Source organism: Carettochelys insculpta, chromosome 8 (assembly GCF_033958435.1).
Source record: "Carettochelys insculpta isolate YL-2023 chromosome 8, ASM3395843v1, whole genome shotgun sequence".
Classification (NCBI taxonomy): Eukaryota; Metazoa; Chordata; order Testudines; family Carettochelyidae; genus Carettochelys; species Carettochelys insculpta.
In genome coordinates this window covers 75,386,370-75,406,039 of record NC_134144.1, presented here as the reverse complement: position 1 = coordinate 75,406,039, position 19,670 = coordinate 75,386,370, and the positions used below count along the sequence as shown (strand labels likewise).

The 19,670-nt window shown below is 64.5% G+C and overlaps 1 protein-coding gene across 3 annotated transcripts in view; it reads left to right on the top strand.

The window, feature by feature from the left end:
* Positions 1-19,670, top strand: part of OBSL1 (obscurin like cytoskeletal adaptor 1) — an 84,516-nt gene that overhangs the window by 13,320 nt on the left and 51,526 nt on the right. For 2 of the 3 annotated variants that reach the window (XM_075001625.1, XM_075001624.1), the window contains exons 3-7: positions 4,698-4,967; positions 5,431-5,691; positions 16,898-17,203; positions 17,513-17,788; positions 18,767-19,042. In XM_075001625.1, coding sequence (XP_074857726.1) covers positions 4,698-4,967; positions 5,431-5,691; positions 16,898-17,203; positions 17,513-17,788; positions 18,767-19,042 — 1,389 coding nt within the window. The remainder of the gene's footprint in view (positions 1-4,697; positions 4,968-5,430; positions 5,692-16,897; positions 17,204-17,512; positions 17,789-18,766; positions 19,043-19,670) is intronic. The other variant, XM_075001626.1, reaches the window with a different exon arrangement.

Genomic DNA, 19,670 nt, shown 5'->3' with positions numbered 1-19,670 from the left:
CGACCCTCTCCACTGACCCCGATAGGCTGGCACACCTGACCCTCTCCACCGACCCCGATGGGCTGGCACACCTGACCCTCTCCACTGACCCCGATGGGCTGGCACACCCGACCCTCTCCACCGACCCCGATGGGCTGGCACACCCGACCCTCTCCACTGATCCCCCGCTGGGCTGGCACACCCGACCCTCTCCACCGACCCTGATGGGCTGGCACACCCGACCCTCTCCACTGATCCCCCGCTGGGCTGGCACACCCGACCCTCTCCACTGATCCCGATGGGCTGGCACACCCGACCATCTCCACTGACCCCGCTGGGCTGGCACACCTGACCCTCTCCACTGATCCCCCGCTGGGCTGGCACACCCGACCCTCTCCACCGACCCCGATGGGCTGGCACACCCGACCATCTCCACTGATCCCCTGATGGGCTGGCACACCCGACCCTCTCCACTGACCCCGCTGGGCTGGCACACCTGACCCTCTCCACCGACCCCGATGGGCTGGCACACCTGACCCTCTCCACTGACCCCGATGGGCTGGCACACCCGACCCTCTCCACTGACCCCGATGGGCTGGCACACCCAACCCTCTCCACCGACCCCGATGGGCTGGCACACCTGACCCTCTCCACTGACCCCGATGGGCTGGCACACCTGACCCTCTCCACTGATCCCCCGATGGGCTGGCACACCCGACCCTCTCCACTGATCCCCCGATGGGCTGGCACACCCGACCCTCTCCACTGATCCCCCGCTGGGCTGGCACACCCGACCCTCTCCACCGACCCCGATGGGCTGGCACACCCGACCATCTCCACTGACCCCGCTGGGCTGGCACACCCGACCCTCTCCACTGATCCCGATGGGCTGGCACACCCGACCATCTCCACTGACCCCGCTGGGCTGGCACACCCGACCCTCTCCACTGATCCCGATGGGCTGGCACACCCGACCCTCTCCACTGATCCCCCGCTGGGCTGGCACACCCGACCCTCTCCACTGATCCCGATGGGCTGGCACACCCGACCCTCTCCACTGATCCCGCTGGGCTGGCACACCTGACCCTCTCCACTGATCCCCCGCTGGGCTGGCACACCCGACCCTCTCCACCGACCCCGATGGGCTGGCACACCCGACCATCTCCACCGACCCTGATGGGCTGGCACACCCGACCCTCTCCACTGATCCCCCGCTGGGCTGGCACACCCGACCCTCTCCACTGACCCCGATGGGCTGGCACACCCGACCCTCTCCACCGACCCCGATGGGCTGGCACACCTGACCCTCTCCACTGACCCCGATGGGCTGGCACACCCAACCCTCTCCACTGATTCCCAATGGGCTGGCACACCCGACCCTCTCCACCGACCCCGATGGGCTGGCACACCCGACCATCTCCACTGATCCCGCTGGGCTGGCACACCCGACCCTCTCCACTGATCCCGATGGGCTGGCACACCCGACCATCTCCACTGACCCCGCTGGGCTGGCACACCTGACCCTCTCCACTGATCCCCCGCTGGGCTGGCACACCCAACCCTCTCCACCGACCCCGATGGGCTGGCACACCCGACCATCTCCACCGACCCTGATGGGCTGGCACACCCGACCCTCTCCACTGATCCCCTGCTGGGCTGGCACACCCGACCCTCTCCACCGACCCCGATGGGCTGGCACACCCGACCCTCTCCACCGACCCCGATGGGCTGGCACACCCGACCCTCTCCACTGATCCCCCGCTGGGCTGGCACACCCGACCCTCTCCACTGATCCCGATGGGCTGGCACACCCGACCATCTCCACTGACCCCGCTGGGCTGGCACACCTGACCCTCTCCACTGATCCCCCGCTGGGCTGGCACACCCAACCCTCTCCACCGACCCCGATGGGCTGGCACACCCGACCATCTCCACCGACCCTGATGGGCTGGCACACCCGACCCTCTCCACTGATCCCCTGCTGGGCTGGCACACCCGACCCTCTCCACTGATCCCCCGCTGGGCTGGCACACCCGACCCTCTCCACCGACCCCGATGGGCTGGCACACCCGACCATCTCCACCGACCCTGATGGGCTGGCACACCCGACCCTCTCCACTGATCCCCTGCTGGGCTGGCACACCCAACCCTCTCCACTGATCCCCCGCTGGGCTGGCACACCCGACCCTCTCCACCGACCCCGATGGGCTGGCACACCCGACCCTCTCCACTGATCCCGATGGGCTGGCACACCCGACCCTCTCCACTGATCCCCCGCTGGGCTGGCACACTCGACCCTCTCCACTGATGCCCGATGGGCTGGCACACCCGACCCTCTCCACTGACCCCGATGGGCTGGCACACCCGACCCTCTCCACTGATGCCCGATGGGCTGGCACACCCGACCCTCTCCACTGATGCCCGATGGGCTGGCACACCTGACCCTCTCCACTGACCCCGATGGGCTGGCACACCTGACCCTCTCCACTGATCCCGATGGGCTGGCACACCCGACCCTCTCCACTGACCCCGATAGGCTGGCACACCTGACCCTCTCCACCGACCCCGATGGGCTGGCACACCTGACCCTCTCCACTGACCCCGATGGGCTGGCACACCCGACCCTCTCCACCGACCCCGATGGGCTGGCACACCCGACCCTCTCCACTGATCCCCCGCTGGGCTGGCACACCCGACCCTCTCCACCGACCCCGATGGGCTGGCACACCTGACCCTCTCCACTGACCCCGATGGGCTGGCACACCTGACCCTCTCCACTGACCCCGATGGGCTGGCACACCTGACCTGCTCCACCAACCCCGATGGGCTGGCACACCAGACCCTCTTCACCAACCCCGATGGGCTGGCACACCCGACCCTCTCCACTGACCCCGCTGGGCTGGCACACCTGACCCTCTCCACTGACCCCGCTGGGCTGGCACACCTGACCCTCTCCACTGATTCCCAATGGGCTGGCACACCAGACCCTCTCCACTGACCCCGATGGGCTGGCACACCCGACCCTCTCCACTGACCCCGATGGGCTGGCACACCTGACCTGCTCCACCGACCCCGATGGGCTGGCACACCTGACCCTCTCCACCGACCCCGATGGGCTGGCACACCCGACCCTCTCCACCGACCCCGATGGGCTGGCACACCCGACCCTCTCCACCGACCCCGATGGGCTGGCACACCTGACCCTCTCCACTGATTCCCAATGGGCTGGCACACCCGACCCTCTCCACCGACCCCGATGGGCTGGCACACCCGACCCTCTCCACTGACCCCGATGGGCTGGCACACCTGACCCTCTCCACTGACCCCGATGGGCTGGCACACCTGACCCTCTCCACCGACCCCGATGGACTGGCACACCTGACCCTCTCCACTGACTCCCCCGCCCCCGATGGGCTGGCACACCTGACCCTCTCCACTGACTCCCCCGCCCCCGATGGGCTGGCACACCCGACCCTCTCCACTGACCCCGATGGGCTGGCACACCCGACCCTCTCCACTGACCCCGCTGGGCTGGCACACCTGACCCTCTCCACTGACTCCCCCGCCCCCGATGGGCTGTGGTTACGAAGGGTGGCGTGATTGTAAGTGAAGCTGGGTCCTGATTTACCAGCGTTTACAGAAATTCCTGGGAGACGATTGCAGAGAAGCTGGGGCGCCTGCACTGTGGGGCCTAATGGGTGGGCAGTGGGGGTTGAGAGCAGGTGGTGGCAGAAACTGTCATTGATCCATAGAATTGGTGCTGAGGGCCTAGCCGGGGGACAGGCTCTGGGAGGTCCCATCACTGGGCTGGGCCCCCAAGGGGGCATCTCTCCCTCTCGGGGAAGCTGTGCGACCTCACCGCCTCCTGGGACTGGACATCGGGGACGGCAGCCAGCTGCTGCCTGTGAGCGCCAGGCGGTGCATGGGTGGGGGGCTCCTTTGAGTGAGGCTGGGGTGCTTGGTATCTCGCAGCACTGTGCGGCTGAGCTGGGCTGGCCCCTGCCGCACGCAGGGTTTGTTGGGTCCAGCCCAGACAGTTACCTGACCCCTCTGCCAAGTGCCGCTGCGGCCCTGGGGGGGTTCATCCCCACGGCTCAGTGTGCACTGCTTGGCATTGGGCGTGGCGGCGTCATGCTAGTCCAGCCCCAAAGGCCTCCTGGCCTGGCTGGTGGTGTGCTGGGCTCTGCCAGGTGGACGCCCACCCCCTGGAGAGGAGAGGGACACAGGGCATTGGAGCAGCAGCGTCAGCTCCCCCGTCCCAGGGGCGGGGGTGGCTCTGCAGAGCTGACAGCAGGGTGCCGAATGCCGATCATACCAAGTGCTACCCACTGTGTCGCGGCCACCTCTTAAAATAACTGCTGGGAACGGAGAGCCTTCAGCTTTCCCTCCTGGGACTGACGGCCTGGGCTGGGCTGGGAGAGCAGGGGCCCTACATGTGCCCTTGGGGCCGGGGAAGAGTGGGGCCAGGACCCTGCCTGCTGCCTGGGGAGGGGTCAGTGCACAGTCCTGGGCAGGAGGTGGCCTGGCGGCCAGGCCCTGGCAGGGTAAGACTGCTCACTCTTCCCAGGTCTTTGTGAAGTTGTCCCCTACGGTGCCCCATGGGCTGGTCACCTCATGGGGCTTTGTGTTCCTCTGAAGCAGCTGTGGGGAGGCCCTGGCCCGTCATGGGCCCCGCCTGCTCACTGAAGTCCTTCTCTCTTTCGCTTGCCTGGCCCCAGAGCACCCGGTGCAGTTCCAGCTGCAGCTGGAGGACGTGGAGGTGCAGGAGCGGGAAGATGCTGTGCTGGAGTGCGAGGTGCCCCTGGCGGCCATCCCCACGGCCTGGTACTTGGAGGACAAGCAGCTGCAGCCCAGCCACAAGTACGTGATTGAGGAGCTCGGCGCTGTGCGACGCCTGACTATCCGCGACGCCCGCACAGACGATGACGGCATCTACCTCTGCGAGATGAAGGACAAAGGGCGCAGCATTGCTGAGGTCTCAGTCAGGGGTGAGAGATGGGCCCGGGGTGCACAGAGGCTGGGCAGAAGGGAATGGAGAAAGTTCCCTCCTGCTGAAGCCTGCTGCCCTGCCCAGTCCTGCCTGGCACTGCCCTGGCGCTGCCTGGTCCTGTCGTGCCCCTGCCCTGGTCCACTCCCTACACCTGGCACTCAGCCTCTCGCCTGCTCCCCTACCTCACCCTGCCCCTGTTCCGGCTACCCTGCACTTGGCACTTAGCCTGTGCCACAATGCCCGGCCCCCCCGGCCCTGTCCCTGCTCCCAGCCAGCCACCTTATGCCCCAGCCACCCAGCCTGCCCACAGCGCTCTGCTCCAGCTTCCAGCTTGTTCACCTGCCTTCTCCCCATGCCAGCCCCATCCTTGACCCCCCTTTCTTGCTGCTGAATTTCCAGCTCCTGCACCCTCCCCAGGGGCTCACACTGCCCTCTCTCACCTGACTCGTGGCCTTTCCCAGGGTCGATAGTGAGACGGCTGCCGCGGAAGCTGGATGTCATGGAGGGAGAGAATGCTGCCTTCTGCGTGGAGACCCGACACGCAGTGGAGGGGCCCTGCTGGAGCCGCAATGGGCAGCTGCTGCGGGAGACGTCGCACACTGTGCTGAAGAGCTTCGGCAAAACCCACCTGCTGGTCCTGGTTCATGTGACACGGGAGGACGCCGGGGTCATTGCCTTCACCGTGGGGGAGTCGCAGACGTCCGCCCAGCTCCGCGTCAAATGTGAGCCCACTGCCCACTGAGGGAGCCATTGGTCTGTGGGTCGGGATCCTCCGTTCTGGGCCGAATCGGAGCCAGCATCGCCCAGACCCCACTTCCCCCGGAGGCAGGGACTGTTTTGCCATCTGGTGGGGCTGGGCTGGGGCTCCCTGCTGGGCTCCTGTCCTCAGGCAGATCATTGCATGAGGGCTTGGACTGTCGCACTGTGGCAGAGGGCCTCTTTCGCCAAGCCTCACAGCAGCACACAGGGCACTCCTGCCCCTTGCCCCCGGCACCGGGGCTCTCAGACTCACACAAGGACAATGCCAATAGCCCATCCTGCCCCTTTCCCCCAGCACCGGGGCTCTCAGGCTCACACAAGGACAATGCCAATAGCCCATCCTGCCCCTTTCCCCCGGGCACCGGGGCTCTCAGGCTCACACAAGGACAATGCCAATAGCCCATCCCGCCACTTTCCCCCAGCACCGGGGCTCTCAGGCTCACACAAGGACAATGCCAATAGCCCATCCTGCCCCTTGCCCCCGGCACCGGGGCTCTCAGGCTCACACAGGGACAATGCCAATAGCCCATCCTGCCCCTTGCCCCCGGCACCGGGGCTCTCAGGCTCACACAGGGACAATGCCAATAGCCCATCCTGCCCCTTTCCCCCAGCACCGGGGCTCTCAGGCTCACACAAGGACAATGCCAATAGCCCATCCTGCCCCTTTCCCCCAGCACCGGGGCTCTCAGGCTCACACAAGGACAATGCCAATAGCCCATCCTGCCCCTTTCCCCCGGGCACCGGGGCTCTCAGGCTCACACAAGGACAATGCCAATAGCCCATCCCGCCACTTTCCCCCAGCACCGGGGCTCTCAGGGTCACATAAGGACAATGCCAATAGCCCATCCTGCCCCTTTCCCCCGGGCACTGGGGCTCTCAGGCTCACACAAGGACAATGCCAATAGCCCATCCTGCCCCTTTCCCCCAGCACCGGGGCTCTCAGGGTCACACAAGGACAATGCCAATAGCCCATCCTGCCCCTTGCCCCCGGCACCGGGGCTCTCAGGCTCACACAAGGACAATGCCAATAGCCCATCCTGCCCCTTGCCCCCGGCACCGGTGCTCTCAGGCTCACACAAGGACAATGCCAATAGCCCATCCTGCCCCTTTCCCCCGGGCACCGGGGCTCTCAGGTTCACACAAGGACAATGCCAATAGCCCATCCTGCCACTTTCCCCCAGCACCGGGGCTCTCAGGGTCACATAAGGACAATGCCAATAGCCCATCCTGCCCCTTGCCCCCGGCACCGGGGCTCTCAGGCTCACACAGGGACAATGCCAATAGCCCATCCTGCCCCTTGCCCCCGGCACCGGGGCTCTAAGGCTCACACATGGACAATGCCAATAGCCCATCCCGCCACTTGGCCCCGGCACCGGGGCTCTCAGGGTCACATAAGGACAATGCCAATAGCCCATCCTGCCCCTTTCCCCCAGCACCGGGGCTCTCAGGGTCACATAAGGACAATGCCAATAGCCCATCCTGCCCCTTTCCCCCAGCACCGGGGCTCTCAGGGTCACACAAGGACAATGCCAATAGCCCATCCTGCCCCTTGCCCCCGGCACCGGGGCTCTCAGGCTCACACAAGGACAATGCCAATAGCCCATCCTGCCCCTTTCCCCCAGCACCGGGGCTCTCAGGGTCACATAAGAACAATGCCAATAGCCCATCCTGCCCCTTGCCCCCGGCACCGGGGCTCTCAGGCTCACACAGGGACAATGCCAATAGCCCATCCTGCCCCTTGCCCCCGGCACCGGGGCTCTCAGGCTCACACATGGACAATGCCAATAGCCCATCCCGCCACTTGGCCCCGGCACCGGGGCTCTCAGGGTCACACAAGGACAATGCCAATAGCCCATCCTGCCCCTTTCCCCCAGCACCGGGGCTCTCAGGGTCACATAAGGACAATGCCAATAGCCCATCCTGCCCCTTTCCCCCAGCACCGGGGCTCTCAGGGTCACACAAGGACAATGCCAATAGCCCATCCTGCCCCTTGCCCCCGGCACCGGGGCTCTCAGGCTCACACAAGGACAATGCCAATAGCCCATCCTGCCCCTTGCCCCCAGCACCGGGGCTCTCAGGCTCACACAAAGACAATGCCAATAGCCGATCCTGGCACTTGCCCCCGGGCACCGGGGCTCTCAAGCTCACACATGGACAATGCCAATAGCCCATCCTGCCCCTTGCCCCCGGCACCGGGGCTCTCAGGCTCACACAAGGACAATGCCAATAGCCCATCCTGCCCCTTGCCCCCGGCACCGGGGCTCTCAGGGTCACACAAAGACAATGCCAATAGCCCATCCTGCCCCTTTCCCCCAGCACCGGGGCTCTCAGGCTCACACAAGGACAATGCCAATAGCCCATCCTGCCCCTTTCCCCCAGCACCGGGGCTCTCAGGCTCACACAAGGACAATGCCAATAGCCCATCCTGCCCCTTGCCCCCAGCACCGGGGCTCTCAGGCTCACACAAAGACAATGCCAATAGCCCATCCTGCCCCTTGCCCCCAGCACCGGGGCTCTCAGGCTCACACAAGGACAATGCCAATAGCCCATCCTGCCCCTTGCCCCCGGCACCGGGGCTCTCAGGCTCACACAAAGACAATGCCAATAGCCCATCCTGCCCCTTGCCCCCAGCACCGGGGCTCTCAGGTTCACACAAAGACAATGCCAGTAGCCCATCCTGCCACTTGGCCCCGGGCACTGGGGCTCTCAGGCTCACACAAGGACAATGCCAATAGCCCATCCTGCCCCTTTCCCCCGGCACTGGGGCTCTCAGGCTCACACAAAGACAATGCCAATAGCCCATCCTGCCACTTGGCCCCGGGCACTGGGGCTCTCAGGGTCACATAAGGACAATGCCAATAGCCCATCCTGCCCCTTGCCCCCGGCACCGGGGCTCTCAGGCTCACACAAAGACAATGCCAATAGCCCATCCTGCCCCTTGCCCCCGGCACTGGGGCTCTCAGGCTCACACAAGGACAATGCCAATAGCCCATCCTGCCCCTTGCCCCCAGGCACCAGGGCTCTCAGGTTCACACAAAGACAATGCCGGTAGCCCATCCTGCCCCTTGCCCCCGAGCACCGGGGCTCTCAGGCTCACACAAGGACAATGCCAATAGCCGATCCTGCCCCTTGCCCCCGGCACCGGGGCTCTCAGGCTCACACAAGGACAATGCCAATAGCCCATCCTGCCACTTGCCCCCGGCACCGGGGCTCTCAGGCTCACACAAGGACAATGCCGGTAGCCCATCCTGCCCCTTGCCCCCGGCACCGGGGCTCTCAGGCTCACACAAGGACAATGCCAATAGCCCATCCTGCCCCTTGCCCCCAGGCACCAGGGCTCTCAGGTTCACACAAAGACAATGCCGGTAGCCCATCCTGCCCCTTGCCCCCTGGCACCGGGGCTCTCAGGCTCACACAAGGACAATGCCAATAGCCCATCCTGCCCCTTGCCCCCTGGCACCGGGGCTCTTAGGGTCACACAAGGACAATGCCAATAGCCCATCCTGCCCCTTGCCCCCTGGCACCGGGGCTCTCAGGCTCACACAAGGACAATGCCAATAGCCCATCCTGCCCCTTGCCCATGCGCACCAGGGCTCTCAAGCTCACACAAAGACAACACTGGTAGCCCATCCTGCCCCTTGCCCCCTGGCACCGGGGCTTTCAGGCTCACACAAGGACAATGCCAATAGCCCATCCTGCCCCTTGCCCCCCGGCACCGGGGCTCTCAGGCTCACACAAAGACAATGCCGGTAGCCCATCCTGCCCTTTGCCCCCGGCACCGGGGCTCTCAAGCTCACACAAAGACAATGCCGGTAGCCCATCCTGCCCTTTGCCCCCGGCACCGGGGCTCTCAGGCTCACACAAGGACAATGCCAATAGCCCATCCTGCCCCTTGCCCCCTGGCACCGGGGCTCTTAGGGTCACACAAGGACAATGCCAATAGCCCATCCTGCCCCTTGCCCCCAGCACCGGGGCTCTCAGGCTCACACAAGGACAATGCCAATAGCCCATCCTGCCCCTTGCCCCCTGGCACCGGGGCTCTTAGGGTCACACAAGGACAATGCCAATAGCCCATCCTGCCACTTGCCCCTGGCACCGGGGCTCTCAGGCTCACACAAGGACAATGCCAATAGCCCATCCTGCCACTTGCCCCCAGCACCGGGGCTCTCAGGCTCACACAAGGACAATGCCGGTAGCCCATCCTGCCCCTTGCCCCCGGCACCGGGGCTCTCAGGCTCACACAAGGACAATGCCGGTAGCCCATCCTGCCCCTTGCCCCCGGCACCGGGGCTCTCAGGCTCACACAAGGACTATGCCAATAGCCCATCCTGCCACTTGCCCCCAGCACCGGGGCTCTCAGGCTCACACAAGGACAATGCCGGTAGCCCATCCTGCCCCTTGCCCCCGGCACCGGGGCTCTCAGGCTCACACAAGGACAATGCCAATAGCCCATCCTGCCCCTTGCCCCCCGGCACCGGGGCTCTCAGGCTCACACAAAGACAATGCCGGTAGCCCATCCTGCCCTTTGCCCCCGGCACCGGGGCTCTCAAGCTCACACAAAGACAATGCCGGTAGCCCATCCTGCCCTTTGCCCCCGGCACCGGGGCTCTCAGGCTCACACAAGGACAATGCCAATAGCCCATCCTGCCCCTTGCCCCCTGGCACCGGGGCTCTTAGGGTCACACAAGGACAATGCCAATAGCCCATCCTGCCCCTTGCCCCCAGCACCGGGGCTCTCAGGCTCACACAAGGACAATGCCAATAGCCCATCCTGCCCCTTGCCCCCTGGCACCGGGGCTCTTAGGGTCACACAAGGACAATGCCAATAGCCCATCCTGCCACTTGCCCCTGGCACCGGGGCTCTCAGGCTCACACAAGGACAATGCCAATAGCCCATCCTGCCACTTGCCCCCAGCACCGGGGCTCTCAGGCTCACACAAGGACAATGCCGGTAGCCCATCCTGCCCCTTGCCCCCGGCACCGGGGCTCTCAGGCTCACACAAGGACAATGCCGGTAGCCCATCCTGCCCCTTGCCCCCGGCACCGGGGCTCTCAGGCTCACACAAGGACTATGCCAATAGCCCATCCTGCCACTTGCCCCCAGCACCGGGGCTCTCAGGCTCACACAAGGACAATGCCGGTAGCCCATCCTGCCCCTTGCCCCCGGCACCGGGGCTCTCAGGCTCACACAAGGACAATGCCAATAGCCCATCCTGCCCCTTGCCCCCAGGCACCAGGGCTCTCAGGTTCACACAAAGACAATGCCGGTAGCCCATCCTGCCCCTTGCCCCCGAGCACCGGGGCTTTCAGGCTCACACAAGGACAATGCCGGTAGCCCATCCTGCCCCTTGCCCCCTGGCACCGGGGCTCTCAGGCTCACACAAGGACAATGCCAATAGCCCATCCTGCCCCTTGCCCATGCGCACCAGGGCTCTCAAGCTCACACAAAGACAACACTGGTAGCCCATCCTGCCCCTTGCCCCCTGGCACCGGGGCTTTCAGGCTCACACAAGGACAATGCCAATAGCCCATCCTGCCCCTTGCCCCCCGGCACCGGGGCTCTCAGGCTCACACAAAGACAATGCCGGTAGCCCATCCTGCCCTTTGCCCCCGGCACCGGGGCTCTCAAGCTCACACAAAGACAATGCCGGTAGCCCATCCTGCCCTTTGCCCCCGGCACCGGGGCTCTCAGGCTCACACAAGGACAATGCCAATAGCCCATCCTGCCCCTTGCCCCCTGGCACCGGGGCTCTTAGGGTCACACAAGGACAATGCCAATAGCCCATCCTGCCCCTTGCCCCCAGCACCGGGGCTCTCAGGCTCACACAAGGACAATGCCAATAGCCCATCCTGCCCCTTGCCCCCTGGCACCGGGGCTCTCAGGGTCACACAAGGACAATGCCAATAGCCCATCCTGCCACTTGCCCCTGGCACCGGGGCTCTCAGGCTCACACAAGGACAATGCCAATAGCCCATCCTGCCACTTGCCCCCAGCACCGGGGCTCTCAGGCTCACACACGGACAATGCCGGTAGCCCATCCTGCCCCTTGCCCCCGGCACCGGGGCTCTCAGGCTCACACAAGGACAATGCCGGTAGCCCATCCTGCCCGTTGCCCCCGGCACCGGGGCTCTCAGGCTCACACAAGGACAATGCCAATAGCCCATCCTGCCACTTGCCCCCAGCACCGGGGCTCTCAGGCTCACACAAGGACAATGCCGGTAGCCCATCCTGCCCCTTGCCCCCGGCACCGGGGCTCTCAGGCTCACACAAGGACAATGCCAATAGCCCATCCTGCCCCTTGCCCCCAGGCACCAGGGCTCTCAGGTTCACACAAAGACAATGCCGGTAGCCCATCCTGCCCCTTGCCCCCGAGCACCGGGGCTTTCAGGCTCACACAAGGACAATGCCGGTAGCCCATCCTGCCCCTTGCCCCCTGGCACCGGGGCTCTCAGGCTCACACAAGGACAATGACAATAGCCCATCCTGCCCCTTGCCCCCCGGCACCGGGGCTCTCAGGCTCACACAAAGACAATGCCGGTAGCCCATCCTGCCCTTTGCCCCCGGCACCGGGGCTCTCAAGCTCACACAAAGACAATGCCGGTAGCCCATCCTGCCCTTTGCCCCCGGCACCGGGGCTCTCAGGCTCACACAAGGACAATGCCAATAGCCCATCCTGCCCCTTGCCCCCTGGCACCGGGGCTCTTAGGGTCACACAAGGACAATGCCAATAGCCCATCCTGCCCCTTGCCCCCAGCACCGGGGCTCTCAGGCTCACACAAGGACAATGCCAATAGCCCATCCTGCCCCTTGCCCCCTGGCACCGGGGCTCTTAGGGTCACACAAGGACAATGCCAATAGCCCATCCTGCCACTTGCCCCTGGCACCGGGGCTCTCAGGCTCACACAAGGACAATGCCAATAGCCCATCCTGCCACTTGCCCCCAGCACCGGGGCTCTCAGGCTCACACAAGGACAATGCCGGTAGCCCATCCTGCCCCTTGCCCCCGGCACCGGGGCTCTCAGGCTCACACAAGGACAATGCCGGTAGCCCATCCTGCCCCTTGCCCCCGGCACCGGGGCTCTCAGGCTCACACAAGGACAATGCCAATAGCCCATCCTGCCACTTGCCCCCAGCACCGGGGCTCTCAGGCTCACACAAGGACAATGCCGGTAGCCCATCCTGCCCCTTGCCGCCGGCACCGGGGCTCTCAGGCTCACACAAGGACAATGCCAATAGCCCATCCTGCCCCTTGCCCCCAGGCACCAGGGCTCTCAGGTTCACACAAAGACAATGCCGGTAGCCCATCCTGCCCCTTGCCCCCGAGCACCGGGGCTTTCAGGCTCACACAAGGACAATGCCGGTAGCCCATCCTGCCCCTTGCCCCCTGGCACCGGGGCTCTCAGGCTCACACAAGGACAATGACAATAGCCCATCCTGCCCCTTGCCCCCCGGCACCGGGGCTCTCAGGCTCACACAAAGACAATGCCGGTAGCCCATCCTGCCCTTTGCCCCCGGCACCGGGGCTCTCAAGCTCACACAAAGACAATGCCGGTAGCCCATCCTGCCCTTTGCCCCCGGCACCGGGGCTCTCAGGCTCACACAAGGACAATGCCAATAGCCCATCCTGCCCCTTGCCCCCTGGCACCGGGGCTCTTAGGGTCACACAAGGACAATGCCAATAGCCCATCCTGCCCCTTGCCCCCAGCACCGGGGCTCTCAGGCTCACACAAGGACAATGCCAATAGCCCATCCTGCCCCTTGCCCCCTGGCACCGGGGCTCTTAGGGTCACACAAGGACAATGCCAATAGCCCATCCTGCCACTTGCCCCCAGCACCGGGGCTCTCAGGCTCACACAAGGACAATGCCGGTAGCCCATCCTGCCCCTTGCCCCCGGCACCGGGGCTCTCAGGCTCACACAAGGACAATGCCGGTAGCCCATCCTGCCCCTTGCCCCCGGCACCGGGGCTCTCAGGCTCACACAAGGACAATGCCGGTAGCCCATCCTGCCCCTTGCCCCCGGCACCGGGGCTCTCAGGCTCACACAAGGACAATGCCAATAGCCCATCCTGCCACTTGCCCCCAGCACCGGGGCTCTCAGGCTCACACAAGGACAATGCTGGTAGCCCATCCTGCCCCTTGCCGCCGGCACCGGGGCTCTCAGGCTCACACAAGGACAATGCCAATAGCCCATCCTGCCCCTTGCCCCCAGGCACCAGGGCTCTCAGGTTCACACAAAGACAATGCCGGTAGCCCATCCTGCCCCTTGCCCCCGAGCACCGGGGCTTTCAGGCTCACACAAGGACAATGCCGGTAGCCCATCCTGCCCCTTGCCCCCTGGCACCGGGGCTCTCAGGCTCACACAAGGACAATGACAATAGCCCATCCTGCCCCTTGCCCCCCGGCACCGGGGCTCTCAGGCTCACACAAAGACAATGCCGGTAGCCCATCCTGCCCTTTGCCCCCGGCACCGGGGCTCTCAAGCTCACACAAAGACAATGCCGGTAGCCCATCCTGCCCTTTGCCCCCGGCACCGGGGCTCTCAGGCTCACACAAGGACAATGCCAATAGCGCATCCTGGCACTTGCTCCTGGGCACCGGGGCTCTCAGGCTCACACAAAGACAATGCCAATAGCCCATCCTGCCCCTTGCCCCCTGGCACCGGGGCTCTCAGGCTCACACAAGGACAATGCCAATAGCGCATCCTGCCACTTGCTCCTGGGCACCGGGGCTCTCAGGCTCACATAAGGACAATGCCAATAGCCCATCCTGCCCCTTGCCCCCAGGCACCAGGGCTCTCAGGTTCACACAAAGACAATGCCGGTAGCCCATCCTGCCCCTTGTCCCCGAGCACCGGGGCTCTCAGGCTCACACAAGGACAATGCCAATAGCCCATCCTGCCCCTTGCCCCCTGGCACCGGGGCTCTCAGGCTCACACAAGGACAATGCCAATAGCCCATCCTGCCCCTTGCCCCCGGCACCGGGGCTCTCAGGCTCACACAAGGACAATGCCAATAGCCCATCCTGCCCCTTGCCCCCTGGCACCGGGGCTCTCAGGCTCACACAAGGACAATGCCAATAGCCCATCCTGCCCCTTGCCCCCTGGCACCGGGGCTCTTAGGGTCACACAAGGACAATGCCAATAGCCCATCCTGCAGGCACAAGCTGAGGCTTTATTATCTCGAGGAAAGAAACAAGAGTGTTACTTACAAGGCTAACCCCAATGTCATGTTCTTGAGTTACTGCTGCTTCTGACCAGTCGAGGCCTCTCTGGCTATGTCTATATGGTGCCCTAAACTCAAAATAAGATATGCATTTATGCTATGCTAATCACATACCTCATTTCGAGCTTATTGCAAACCAGGCTATTTTGAAGCATCCGTTACTCCTGCAACGAGGAACACTGGGATGCCAAAACAGCACACCAGTTATTTTGAAAAATATTTCAAAATAATGGGCACATTTCAAAGACGCGGAGCAGTTTTTTGGGATACCAAGTTAAACCGAAATAGTTCTGCTGTGCAGACATAGCCTCTGAAGCCACCCCACTTAGGTCTCTGACTGGCACCTTTCTCTGGGTTGAATCCTGCATCTCCCGTCCATGAGGTTTGGGCCTTCAGCAGCAGACCCTGCCATGGCTGGCGATCCTGTCCACTGCTCCATCCCCGTGATGGGGTTGAGCGGTCCCCAAGCTCTGCACCCCATCTGCAGGCAGGAGTAACTCGCACTCGGCAGGAGAACAGCGGGTTTATTAGCCGACAGGACACAGCGTCGTACAGAGGAGTCAGTGCAGCCGGCAGAGACAGCCAGTCCAATCCATGCTGGGGAGAGGAGGCCCCGAGGGGCCCCTGGAGCCGGGACCTTGTCCCCTCCTTTGTCTCTCTCTCCCAGCCCAGACTCGCTGCTTCCAACTCCCAGTTCCAATTCAAACCCCTCTGGCTCCACCTCCCCCTTTGTCTGCAGCCCAGAGGTGTCACCTGGTCGCCAGGTTACCCCCAGCAGGAGCCTCACACCCCGTGTGACACACACACACACCCCGCCCCTGCTGGGCTCAAGTGGGGCCCAGTGCTCACGAAACCAAGCTCTGGTTATAGACCAAACGGTGAGACGCTGAGCAGCTGCCGCATGCAAACCCTGCCAGGCCCAGTGGCTAAGAGCACCGCCATGCAGTTCTGTGCGAGCCAGTCCCCAGGCAGGGTGGGGCTGTAAGTTCTTGGACTGCACCGGAGCGATGTGACGGAAAGGGCCTCACTTTGTGCAGGAGACAGTTCTTTGTTCCCCTGGCCTCGTGAACCAGGCCTAGCCAGTCCTGCAGTGTCCCCAGGGGTGACTTCCACAGCTGTGTGATCTGCCGGGGGTTGACACCGGGCGATTCTGGTCCTACACAAACACCTTAACCCAGGGGTAAGCGACCTTTTTACACAGGGCCCCACATTTTGTCCCTGCAATTAGCAGTCCCCCCACCTCCCACCCGTCTATTGTCTAAACTAACAGACATTTCACTCACGTTCATATGAAAAAAAATGGCCCTTCCAGCCCTTTAACAGACGTGTGTAAGAAAATGAGCCTGTAGGATATAAAACCTGTATTAATTGGCATAGCAATGGGAACACACAGATATAAAAACTCAACTACTGCAACGTGTTTAATGAGCCTGAGACCCAGCAGCTGATTGTGCTGCTCTCCCTTCCTTTCCCACGCCCATCCCGAGGGGGCCTGCGCCCCACGCAGCGCCCCCTGCTTTAACGTACTCACAGCAGCAGCCCAGCCTGTGAGCCACACAGAACAGGCCCAGAACTGAGGCTGGACTATGGGAACTGCCTATGTGTCCAGAGCAGCCTGTGCATCCCCGCAGCTGGGTGGGAGCTCGTCCCCGTTCCCAGTCCCCCGGTGCCAGCTGGCCCCTGACCGGGGGATGGGCGCTGGCAGCTCCCGGGGGAGGGGTCCTGCGCCCCAGTCCCCCGGTGCCAGCTGGCCCCTGACCGGGGGATGGGCGCTGGCAGCCCCCAGCGGGAGGGGTCCTGCGCCCCAGTCCCCCGATGCCAGCCGGCCCCTGACCGGGGGATGGGCACTGGCTGCCCCCAGGGGGAGGGGTCCTGCGCCCCAGTCCCCCGTCCTTAGCTGGGCAGCCTTTCTGAGTAGGCGCTAACTGGCTGTGGGTCTGTGCCAGGTGCGAAGCGTGTGCCCCCGAGCGCTCCTGTGGCTGCTGAGATGAGGACCGACCGCAGCAATACCGCCCTGCTGACGTGGTGCCCGGGGCCCGCCATGCACAGGAGCCCTCCCAGCAGCTACGTGCTGGAGCGGCAGGAGGCCAGCATGGCTGAGTGGGTGCAGTGCCTGACCACGGACCTGGCGAGCATGGTGGCGGTGCTCGGGGACAGCGTGCCCACCGAGGCAGACTACTGCTTCCGCATCTGTGCCGTCAACAAGTACGGGAGGAGCAGGCCCGTGGAGTTCCCTGGCTCTGTGCACCTCGGTATGTACGGCAGGCTCTGGGGCCTCTTTCCCGCCCTCTTCCTGCACTGGCTTGTGCAGAGCCCTGAGGGGCTGCTTCCAGCGCCGACAGAGTGACCTCTCCTCCCCCACGCAGGCGGGAAGGGGGTCAGGGCCCAAGCCCAGCAGCTGCCTGGCCCATGGCTGGAGCACTGCCCCAATGCTGCACCCGACATGCTAGTGTGGGAGGACGTGGGCAATGTGGCTCTTGGCCAGCGGCCACCTCGGAGAAGGGCCAGAGCTTGGCATGTGCTGTTGCCGTCTCAGCTGAGGCCCCTGCCCTCTGCTCCAGTCCCTGTAGCTTGCGTGCGGAGAGCCCTGAAGGACACAGTGGTGCAGGCTGGTGAGGACGCCCTGTTCTCCCTGGAGCTCTCAGCCTCGGTGGCGGGAAGCTGGTTCCTGAATGGGGCGAAGCTGGAGAAGGAGGCAGAGGGCCAGCGCTTTGCTGTCAGGCACAGTGGGACCGAGCACTCCCTGGAGCTCCGTGGCGTGCAGCTGGCGGAGAGTGGAGTCGAGGTCAGCTTTGTGGCTGGGGCAGTGCGGAGCTCTGCCACGCTGCAGGTGCAAGGTAAGGAGCTCTCCTGCGTGCGGTCAGCCCTGGACAGGGTGGGGGGACTGCTGAGGCCCCACACTGCCATGCTGGGGCTGTGGGGAAGAACAAGGCAGCATACACATGAGTGTTACTACCTGGGTCTGCCCTCCCAGCCTGCAGTGGGTCAGGGAGGGACAGGCCCGAACCACTTCAGCCTGCAGCGCGATGTGGCTCCCTTTGCCTGCTGATGGCAGCTGCCTTGGGAACGTTTGGCTGGGGCTGGAAGGGGGCTAGTGCCCTGGCTGACAGGGAAGGGCTCTGGGGTCGTTAGTCACCATAATGGGCAGGGCTTTGGTTCTCGCTGAGCACCAGAGCCAGCCATGGACAACTGGCCTCTTGGGGTCTTTCCCTTCAGGCTGTTGGCACCCTGGAGCTGTTCCCTGCTTGGCCCCATGCCCCCTAGAGCTAACCCATCCCTCCCTGCCAACCCATCAGTGCCCAAAGGTGTCTGTTTGGCTGGGGGGAACCCTTCCTCTGCTCCCCACGGAGTGCCAGCTGCTTGCTCAGATCAGGGAGTCTCCTGGCACCGAGCCCACAGGAGGGAAGGCTACTTTGGCCAAAGAGAGGCTGAGCTGGGCTCCCTGGGGGGCTGTAGGTTCTCCCCTGGCCTGCTGGGCTGGAGAGCTCTGCCCTGGATCCAGTGTGAAGGCACAGCCTGGGGAGAGGCTGTGCTCTGGGCCAGGGTGGAATCTCCAGGGGCTGCATGCTGGCCGAGGCCGAGGAGAAGGTTCCTGCCGTCTGGTGGCCTAGTTTGCAGACTGTGGGGCCAGCAGCAGGTGCTGGCGTGCAACGGGGTGTGCTCGCAGCATGTGCTGTCCTGCGCAGCCTGGTCCATGCACACAGTCTGCATGGGGCCTGCTCAGGGGCCGGCTGAGTCCCAGGCCACTGTTCTGGGTGCCCTGCAAGACCAAGGACTCGCCTCCATGCTCTGCCCATTCATGGCAGCTCCCTCAGCCCCACAGGTGCGCATCATCCCGGTGCCCGAGGCCCAGCGGCGGCGGGAGCTCCTGGCAGGGCTGCCCCTGCTCCTGGAGTGCCAGCTCTCCACGCCCGACGCGCCTGTGCGCTGGCTGAAGGACGGGGAGGCCGTGCCCTCGGACGCTGGCGTGGCCCTGCAGGCAGAGGGCTGCACCCGGGGGCTGTTCATCCGCTCCACCTGCCCTGCGCACTCGGGGACCTACATGTGTGAGGCAGGCGAGGATCTGCTGAATTTCACGGTGACCGTGACGGGTGAGCGGGGGGCTGCCCCCAGGAGCCGTGCACCCCTCCCCCTCCTGCAGGCTCCTTGCAGGCAGGGCCACCGGGCCCTAGAGCTAAAGATGTCCCAGCAGGCCCAGGGCCAGCACATGGCCCTGAAAGCCCTTTCTCCTCTCCTGCCCCATCCACCCCTCCCTCAGCCTCACTACCCCTTCCCCAGAGACCTGCCTCCTCAGGCCCCGGTACTCAAACCCTCTGGGGCTGCTGCGGCAGACACTGCCCATGGCCCCCAGCGCGGTCTGTGCAGCGTGAGCCCCAGGAGCTCCGCTGCCCCCCGGGTGGTAAGCAGAGACAAGTGACTGGCAGCTGCCTCCAGTGCCAGAGTCGGGGGCAAACGGCCACATGGCAGAGCTGTGCTGCTCCGGTGAGGGCTGACCACCTGCGGCTGGCGGCGACTGGTCTCACCTGCACACCCCCCCGGGCCGTGACTAATGCACAATGTGCCCCAGGTGGCTGGCTTCACCTGGCGCAACAGACCTCAGCGCAAAGCCCTGGCATCTCTCTGTGCCCTGCAACGCCCCAAACCAGAGCCCAGAAGTGGGGCTCAGACCCCAGCGGGGCTGTGCTGTGCTGTCCTGGCAGTGGGGCTCAGACCCCAGCG